Genomic DNA, 10,353 nt, shown 5'->3' with positions numbered 1-10,353 from the left:
CCAATGGAGTGTCTCAGACAGTCAACCCGGTACGGATAAGTCCCACCCTTGTAGATTCGACCAGTCGGGTTGCAGACACTCTCTGAAGCTGTACACTTGTAGCCAATGAGCAGAAGAACACGTGGATGTGTCTGAAGGCAGGATTGTGTGTGTGAGACGATATCGGATCGGCCAGTTACCACTGTGAAGTAAATCATCGGATACCGTAATTTCGTCCAGTATCGGCCCGATACCGATACCCAGTATCGGATCGGCGCATCTCTAATATAAATACATATATACTGGCATCATTGTTATTTTATTGTACTTTCTTTATATATTTTTGGATGCTGCTGTGGTGTGTACATTTCCCCAATGGGGGATCAATAAAAAAATATTCTATTCTATTCTATTCTATTGTTCTATGAAAAGGGTTTGTATTTAAAACATCTGTGTGGGCATACAGGGCCTTAAAATACATAACAGTATAAATCATGTAGCTTTAGACAAAAGCAGATAAATGACAGCCAGCCAGTCAGTAAAGCTACAGTTTATTCATATGAACATTTTCAAAACTGGATCCATCTTTGGTTCTATTATGTGTCTTTAGTTTGTTCTATATAATATGTACATAGTTGTATACATATTTGCATTTATTCCATAATTACAAATATTACAAATATTTCACAGTGGAGTAGAAATTTTTATGTAAAACCACTGGATTAAAACAGATACAACAGAGTTGCTTTAATACAGCTTTCTTTGATACACATTCAATGTTTATAACAGAATTCTGAATACGTTGCCATGGAAATGAATTTGATTATCAGTGATGAAAAGAAAGAAAAAATACACTCCTTTAACAGCACTTATAAATAATATATATATATATATATATATAGTGAATATATCTATTAAGGACATTAAATAAAATGGGCTGTATTAGAAAAGACACTTTATTACATCCATATAATCTGCTACACATTACTGGAGCCAGCGGATGCAGATGAGGCAGGACACCCCATAACACAGTGTCCAAAAAATGACAGTGGAAAATAAAATGAAACCAGATTTTTTTTTAGAGAAAAAAATACATATAATATAGCTGTTGTCTTACCACAACAAAAAGGGTATTGCTTGTGGATAGCTGGTAGAAAACTAAACCTAAATTTGCCTTTTGCCTGCTTGTTAGCCCAGAGTGACATGAAAAACTGAAAATGCTGTCAAGGAAGGTTAAGGAAGAAAAAACAGGCAAGAAAGAAGAAGAAAGAGGACGGGAGACGGCAGCAGGGAGGGAGAAAAGAGACATCTACCATAGTTTGTATAGTGATTACCTCCATAGACCTTTCGTACAGATACACTGTGATTTGCTGCAACCTCTCTGTGCATGTGTTCATTAGCTGTGTCTCCATGGCAACTGAAGTGGCAGTGTCAAGGCTTGAAGTCGCCCAGGGGGTGACCTTGCCTTTGACAAGCGCACACAGCTGCATCCATCTCTCTTTCTCTCTGTCTGTCTCTGTTTCAGTCCTTCCATTTCTTGAGCCAGCTGCCCCCTCTGTCATCCACCCCAACCCGAGCTAGCAGACAGGAGAAGACTTGGCACCTACACGTCCTCTTCCTTAAAAAAAACAAAACAAAACAGCCAAAGTAGTTCTTCCTCTGTGTCTTGCTCGCGCACAGACTTGACTTTGTGTGTAATGAGATACAAAAGGACGTCCAGCTGTCGGGAAGTGTTACTGGGATCTGAAGCAGGAGGAGCATGTCCCTCCTTTGTCCTTCTCCAACTGAGGGGTGATGGTGTCGGGGACTTCTGATTGGAGCATGTCATTCTCACTGGCAATGATGTGTTTCACCAAGCAGTTGGCTGCTTCGTCGATGTTAATGTTTTCCTGAAAACAGAGGGGAAAAAGGGAAAGAAGAAAGAGCCGCAGGGGGCGACGAAAGAGAGATATGAAATATGAAAAGGTGGAGAGACGGTAAATTGATAAATGCAAACATCAGTATGAGGTACTGAACAAGATGCCTAAAACATTGTGTGCAGGAGGAGAAACCTGTGAGAGCAGGTGAGTGAATCAAATGGACCATAACTAAACTGAATAGATGGATGAAGCACCAGTCAGCAGCCATGACGCGAACACAAAGTGAAAAGAGATTTTTGCATACACTTATTCACAGTGGCTGGCAGGGGTCTGAGACAGTGACAAATGGCAACGCAACCTCACCCTCCATCACACACAGACGCACAACAGTGAGAAAAAAACACACACAAAAAAAAAACATGTTGAGTGATCAAACAAGCAAAACTAAATGTGGTGAATATCTAAAATGTTTTCAGTGCAGCATATACACCTGAAACACCTGCAATGACTCAAATCCAAATGATGTCAATTCAATTTTTAACAGTTGATTATTTATTCAGTGATCTGCATCCTAAATGAATGTAGCAGCAATGAATGAAGAATGACAAAGAATATGTCTACAAAAGCTGAGTATCTATGTATGATATTGTAAAAATATAAATGAAAACAGAACAAATTTTATCTAAGTCAGACAAAATTCATCAGTTAAGTCCAACTCATTCTCTTGTAACATTGCAAATTTAAATTAGGTACATTTTCCCATGCCTGTAATTTTTCATTATTCCTTTATCAAAGTTTATTTTTGGGGAATGATCCCTTAATTGGATACAAGAAACAAGGCAGACAATATACAACAAAGGTCTGCATAATATTCAAACAGGCCACCAGGATCCTCATTTATGCAATTACTTCTGCAAACATCATAGAGATAAATGGTATTCAAAAAACTTGCCTCATTTACAAACCCTCTCCACCCAACAAACCACAAATGTCAAACATTCTCAGCATCATTCATGCAAAGGCTTTGGAGCAACAAGGAACATAACTCAGAGCTGATAAACCAGAGAATCCGCTCTGGGTGTTTTATTGAAGTTCACATGAGGAGAGAACAAGCAGAGATTATTGATGAAGAAGACACAAACACACAGACACTTTTCTAATATGTGAACTTTTCTGCTGCAGCAGTTGTTGATGCACGAAATATTCATGAGATCTAACAGTGTGTTTAGAATGATGTGAAAGGCTGCAGCACAACACAAACCCATCTGTGTGCCATGAACTATCAGACCCACTGTTAGATCTAGAAGTAAAGATTCTTCCGAATGAAACTGAAAACAACAACAAACAGCACATCCTCTGTTCTCTGCTAACTGTGCTTCTCTCTCTTGTGCATGCAGAACATGTCCAGACCCGTTCAAGATAAAAGTTTGGAATAATTCCTGGTGGCAGGTTATTCAGGCAGCGAGCTCAGAAAGACCCTGATGTGATACAGACTCTGGAAACTCGTTCAGCTCAAAGGGAGACTGTGTATGTTCTTGCTCAAATGGGATTTGAGGCATTAAGATGCACATTACTTAACATTTATGGCCTATTACTATTTCTATTTACAGTTACAAAGCTGGTTGTGAAATGGCAGCACTTTGCTGCTAAAAAAAAAACACTTTGGCAGGAGCTTTATGTGTTTACACAGTCATTTGTGCAACTAGTCCATTTTTCACATACCAGCTCTAACTGTGCATGATTTTCCAAAAATGTCTCATGACTGCTTTTCAGCTTTTAAGTTCTTTTATCGGTTTACTGCCTTGGTGTGAGCCGTTTAAATACTCAGTTTATTATTGCAGCAACGATTGTTGATCACCTGTCATTGTTGATCATCTGGTGTGTTGGATAGATGTTTTTCTACTGTTACTGTATGTCTGTCTGAATTCATGATGCATAGTCAAATTTCTAAAGTTTCTATTCATAAAACTGCTAAAAATGTTGCGTTGCTGAGGTTACTCTCTGAGAGCGTGTTACTGTTCCAGCTACAGCGCAAAACAACTGTGACGAAAAACGGATTTTGAATTCAACACAGTTAATTGAGAGTTTTAGTGAAGTTTACTTGCAATTTTTGCACTGCATATGAATGAGCTAGGAGTATGTGTGTACGTGTCTGTGAGGTGTACATCTTAATCTATTTTCTTCCCTTATCACTGAGCTGTGAGATTCCTTGCTGTCATAGTCAGGACTTGTGACGAGTGTCAGTGTGTTGCTCATTTTACGGTCAGAAGCCACTCACTGCATTCTTTAACTCTGTCTGCATAATGTAGTTTTGAATCACTCTGTACTTTAACTCTTGCTTTTCTATGTGCTTGATATTTAACATATTTATTCTCTTGCTTTTGTCTGTCTTCATCTCTGTGTATTGTTGCTATGCTATCCTGTGTTACATTCAGACTGCATCATGGGCTTTTGACAAATTGATATGCACTTGCACTGGCATTGTGTACACATAAATACATAATACCACTGTTTATGTTCTGATACCTGAGTGATTTAGCACGTCTGTTTAAGATCAAAGTTACACTTTGTGTTGGAGTCTGAATTTCTAAATGATATCCAGCTCTGAAGAAAAACAAAATCACAAAATGTCAAAGTAATCCTTCAGGATTTGTGCAGTCAGTGGAAAACAGAGGTCTGATATATTCCCTCAACATTCTTGGACATCCTGTCTGGATGATGGAGAACCTGATGCAAGTGCAGCTGACCTGGAATAACACAGAAGGAACTTCCACTGTGAGACTCTGAAAAAGCAGCAGAGTTCCCTGACTGAGGCTTTATTCATATGCAAATACTGAATAGACTGGTACTCTGTTAAACTCAGCACTTTTAAAGGACTCCCTCACACCCAGAATGTGCTTCTGTGAGGGCATCTCCACAGGGTGAGCAGCCTCTGGGTCTGATGAAGTCAAGAAGTCAGCTGCTTCTTGAGGAAATTTGAACAGAAAGGACATGTCTGCTGACACAAGGGTTTGAACTTTAGAGCTCCTGTTAAAGGATGTTCTTTGTTTTGTTCTATGTTACTATCGTGTGTTTCTGTGTGTGTGTGTGTGTGTGTGTGTGTGTGTACCAGCATTCTCACCTTAGCAGATGTTTCGTACCATCCCACAAAGCCATTCTCCTGGCAGAATTGCTCCATCTTTATTCCATTATTGGTCAGTACGTCCCGACCCTGGTCGCATTTATTAGCCAAAAGCACAGTGGCTACATGTTTCCCATTGGCTAGTGTCAGTTTGGAATCCAAATCCTCCTTCCATTTGGTGACAGCCTCGAAGGAGGCGGGTCGCGTGACATCAAACACGATGAAGGCGCCCATGGCTTCACGGTAATACACACGGGTCATGTTGCCAAACCGCTCCTGACCTGGAACACGTGGACAAAGACACACAAAAAAAAATATTATTGCTTGGAGTCAGCGCGAATATCTGCAGACCTTCCATATATCGACATCTATTTTCTTGGTGGCGAAGCAGGTCATTTTACTGCAAGATCCTAAGGTGTTCTCAGGCCAGATGAGATATGTAGTCCTTCCAGAGAGTTCTGGGTCAACCTCCCAGTTGGACATGCCTCCAAAAGAAGGCATATGAGATACAAGAGGGCTCTAATCAGCTGGCTCCCTTCAACATGACTCTTTGGAGATCCCTTTGGATGCTCCTTATTCCATGTCTACTAAGCCTGAGCCCAGCCACCCAACAGAGGAAACTCACTTCGACGGCTTGTATCTGTGATCTCATCATTTTGGTCACCGCTCAGAGCTCACAATCACAAGTGATGGTTGGAAAGTAGACTGACTGTTAAATCAACAGCTTTGCCTTCCAGCTCAGCTCCCTCCCACTCATGATGCTCCGGTAAAATGCCAGAATTGCTGTTGATGCTGCACCAAGCCGTCTGTCCATCACTCATGAACAAGATCCTGAGATAACTCCTTTTCTTGGGACAGCAACTCACCCTCAACCTAGAGGGAGCAATCCACCAATTTCCAGCAGAGAATCATGATCTCAGACTTGGAGGTGCCGACTCCCATCCTGGCCGCTTCACACCCGACTACAAACCACTTAGTGCAAGCTGAAGGTCATGATCTGATGAAGCCAACAGAACCAGGTCATCCACAAATAGTGAAGACATGACTCTGAGGTTCCCAAACCAGACCTCCTCCCCACTTTGGCTGCACCTCGATAAATATCATAAACAGCATCATAGACAAGGGGTGGTGGAGTTTAATGTCTCATAACAATGGCTTATAACCTTATATTCCTGCATTACTCCCTCCATGGTTGTTGCGAAGACATGGTTAGGACTAAATGATCTAACCTCCATGACCAGCTGAGCAACTCCACAACAGCAAAGAGCTGCTCCACTGAGTGCAGACATTTCATCTAGTCATAGATGTACATAGAGAAAATCTTTTCATTTTGATCCCTTGTACAGATAGATCAGCATCATGATGGCACATAGAAAGCAGGCGGTCACTTTAGCAGTATCTATTCTAGCAGTAGCTATTGTAATTTCTCCTTCTGCTCTGTCAGATGTGCTTTCATTCTCCCCCATACTTCACCTGCACTTAATTTACATACATGTGTTTACAGCAGCAGAAAGAGGGAGATAAGATGAAAACACAGATAGAGGCAGAGCGGAGGGAGGAGAGATGTGTCTTTGTTGTGAGTGTGTGCGTGCCTGCCTGTCAGATTGTGTAGAAAAATTCCTGAGAGTAAAATTAATTTGATAAGCCCTGTTGGAATGCTGTATCCACACAGATTTTCCCATCCATAGCTTCTGCTCCATCAGTCTCAGCTGCAGAACAGAATCAGCTTGTGGGTAAGAAATTGTCACAGTCTTCTTTTTTCTTCTTCTTCTTTTTTAAGAATTAGGGCAATACTGTATGTGCTTATTTGTTTCTTTGGTGAGTCCCACAGGAGTGTTTCTCACATGGACAGGTGGATCAGGGTACAGGGTCAGCGGCAAAACAGCTGCGAGAATGAGAGTCTTGCTCAAGGACATAGCAGAGGGGCAGATGCTTGTTGAAACCAGGCTTGAGACTTTTATGTAGTATTGTAGCATACCAAGCAGAAAATGATGCCTCCAGCATTGTCAAACAAAGTGTTTTCTGGGCAATGACACTATAGAGGATGCTCAAAGGCCTACAACAAGACTAGAGACTTAAAAAGCAAAAATGTCACAAAAAGGTCAGAAAAAAGCATCCTTTAGTCACTTCTGAGAAGAAATATAAAAACCTCTCATGTAAAATAACCAAAGCTGTTCGGAATTAAGTGTTGCTCAAAATATGATTGATACATACATGTATTCAAGGCCTTTAAGGTGATCTTTAGGTGGTAACAGCTCAAAATAATCTGTGTGATTTCAAAAGACTTAAACAGTGTTTAAAACCCCAGAAATAAGCCCCAAACCCGCCTCACTTAGATGTACATAGCAAAGGCCCGTGAAGCCAACCCTGTCACCCTTGTCAGAAAAATGGCAGACCAAAATAGCACAGTTGAGGTTGTTTATCTTGGGAGATGCACAGAAACAGCAAGTGATTTATTATATCTGTGGCATGAGAAAACTTCAGACCATCATCAAATCCCCCAACAGGCCTGTGATCGCGCAGGGTGAAATAAAGAAGAAAGATATGTTTTGGATGAAACTTATAAATGTCAGATGGAAACTGTTTTTTTTGTTTGTTTTTTAGTTGTTTTGTTTTAAATTGCAAGCAGCGTGTTATATGATACTGTAATGGACAGAGCTCATCCTGAATTATGCAGACAGAGGATTAACAATTTAGCTTTCAGTGCCTCCAACTTCTAGGTGAGTGCAGGGAACACATTACAAGACATGTAGCAGTTTCTTCCAAGGGAGACCCTCATCTGTAGTTCATAATAAAAAGCTTTCTGTATACAGAAGCTTGGGCCTCAAATCTCCCTCACATGAGTTTGAGACACATGACTGCTTGTGCTTGCTGGAGAGAGCACACAGGAGGGGAGAGAGCAGCAGGTCAGAGGATTCTTCCAAACCTCAGCCGACACTCATGTGACAGGAGACTGCTGTAGCCTTCAGGTTTGTCATCTCAGCCCACAGCATCGCATTCAAAGGCTTGTATTATTTCTGAATTTCTGTGCTCGCCCAAGGCAAAGTAATACATTTTAACAAGAAAAGATATTAGAATTTGTCGTCATTAAAGCTGTTTCCCTTCCATCCCTCTGATCTCAGTGAAAAACAACCCAGCTCATAGACACGTATTACAGCATGCAACGGGTGATACAAATATATAACACAAAATACAAAATTTAGAGAATAATGGTGTGTTCTAGAGGTGAGGAATGACACCTAGGACACAACACAGGATTGTAGAGAAGAGGTGAGAGACTGAGGTAGGGTAAAGTTAGGATTCCTGATAATATATTGTATAAATGCAAAGAAATTAGTGGATATTTGATTGAATTACTTGCTGGTTTAAATGTAGTTAAAGAGACCTAATACTGTCATACTACTAGTTTCTGAGCAGAAATATCAGGTATTGGCGACTAGATGATCCCAAATCATAACCAGGATATAATAAACATACTTGTTTTCTGTCTCATCCTGGATCCTGTGCTCATTTTTGGCTCTATATTTGACAAGATTGTTTCATTTTTAAGCCCAATCAATCAACTCATGCTGTGATTTTTGCAAAAGACCTGAAACCATCTTCAGACAATCATGGCTGCTTTCTGTTTTATCATGTGGTACCATGATGCTCCGTCATTAAGGTCACTTTCAGGCTAATTTCGAGTCGAAATGGTGTGAAATTAACCTTAGCTTTTTCACATGGGAATGCAAAAATGTGTAGCCAAGTGATTTAGTGTGAGTAAATCCAACGGGTCACCTGGTACACATGCTTAAGCCTGGATAACCTTTGAAATCATTTATTATGAGAATGGTTAAATAACAACTGTGGTCACATGGTCATTTTCTGCTCTAATGTCTTTTCATTCCTGACCTCAAATTATCTGTTCATGTAGAAGAGTCAATTCTTTCAAACTCTTCACACTCTGATTTGAGTTGTCATCCTTCCAAAGGAACAAAAAGGCTGCACTTTCCATTTGAGCAGCCAAAATCTGATAACAAGTTTCACTAATTATTTGGAAAGCTCTGGCTCTGACTTCAAATGGCACATGGGGAGGAGAGGATAATTGATTTTATAACAGCCATTTCATTTGACAAAGCAACAAAAATAATTATAAACATAATTTCCTTCCTAACAATAGCTCGTCACCACGACTCAATGTTAAAACCAAATTTCCAGATTGGAGACCTGAGGCTATTGTATTTAAAAGAGAATTTCACGCCACAAAGTGCAGTTATTTAATTTTCTAGCAAACTTTTTTCCACTTGTAGCCTTACCTGATAACAACAACAGTTTAATAAACTGATTTTTATCTGTTTTTTTGTTGTTTGTTTGTTTTTGTTTTGTTTTGTTTTTTTTGTTCGTTTGTTTATATCAGCGCGTAAAATCGCTCCAAATGTATAATATATGTATTTCTTTGGTGGCACTGGTTTCAAAAACCTGGATCAACTTTGAATTAAAGGTCAAAAAAGTGAAATTTAAAGTTTCCAATAACTTTTCCATAGTGCTGCGTATCTATATGACCTCCTGGTATTTCATGCGAGCTGTGCGTAAAAGTTGCACCGTACCTGCGATGTCCCACAGCTGCAGACGCACCGTCTCCTGGTCCCAGTTGAGGACTTTGAGCGCAAAGTCCACCCCGATGGTGGCTCTGTAGTTAGGACTGAAGTTGTGGTGGACATAGCGCTTGATGATGCTGGTCTTGCCGACCCCGAGGTCCCCTATCACAAGGATCTTATAGAGATGCTCCTTATGGTGGTTGTTCTGCATGGCGATCGAGGAGGGCGAGAGCTGAGCATGAATCCACCGTAATGGAGAGGACCTGCGGATGAAAGGGCAGAAGCTCAGGACAGCGCAGAGAGGAACTGAGCAGAACTGGGATTGAAGAAGGGTGGTGAGGTCCGCCCCGGACCGCTCAGCAACACACACGTCTGGACCTTGTGACTCACACAGAGGAACTGCAGGGAGTGCCGGGATGTGTTTAAATCCTGGAGGGAGTGTTCAGATTACTTACAGCTTATCATAAACTAAATAGATCAATTTAATAAAGTAGTTAAAAGGAGGTATTATATTGGGGGGCTGGAGTCTATCCCAGCTGACTTAGGGTGAAGGCAGGAGACACCCTGGACAGGTCACCAGTCTATCACAGGGCTACACTTAGAGACAGACAACCAAGCACACTCACATTCACACCTACGGACAATTTAGAATCACCAATTAACCTCAACATGTTTTTGGACTGTGTGGGAGGAAGCTGGAGAACCCGGAGAGAACCCACGCTGCACGGGGAGAACATGCAAACTCCACACGAATCGGCGACCTTCTTGCTGCAAGGCAATGGTGCTACCAACTGCGCCACTTTGCAGCCCTAAAGCT

The 10,353-nt window shown here is 41.0% G+C and overlaps 1 protein-coding gene across 1 annotated transcript; it reads right to left on the bottom strand.

Annotated features, from left to right (window-relative positions):
• Nucleotides 1–513: 513 nt before the first annotated feature.
• On the bottom strand, nucleotides 514–9,849 carry rab38a (RAB38a, member RAS oncogene family). Its single transcript, XM_008301576.1, has 3 exons — nucleotides 9,546–9,849; nucleotides 4,960–5,240; nucleotides 514–1,868 (listed from the first exon to the last, which is right to left on the bottom strand). Exons 1-3 carry the CDS (start codon nucleotides 9,745–9,747, stop codon nucleotides 1,713–1,715), a joined length of 639 nt encoding a protein of 212 aa, XP_008299798.1. The 5' UTR covers nucleotides 9,748–9,849; the 3' UTR covers nucleotides 514–1,712.
• Between the last annotated feature and the right edge of the window lie 504 nt (nucleotides 9,850–10,353).

The sequence above is a fragment of the Stegastes partitus genome, unplaced genomic scaffold (genome assembly GCF_000690725.1).
Source record: "Stegastes partitus isolate 25-593 unplaced genomic scaffold, Stegastes_partitus-1.0.2 Scaffold35, whole genome shotgun sequence".
NCBI lineage: Eukaryota > Metazoa > Chordata > Actinopteri > Pomacentridae > Stegastes > Stegastes partitus.
Note: the sequence above shows the minus strand (reverse complement) of the source record. Positions and strands in the feature narration are given on the sequence as shown.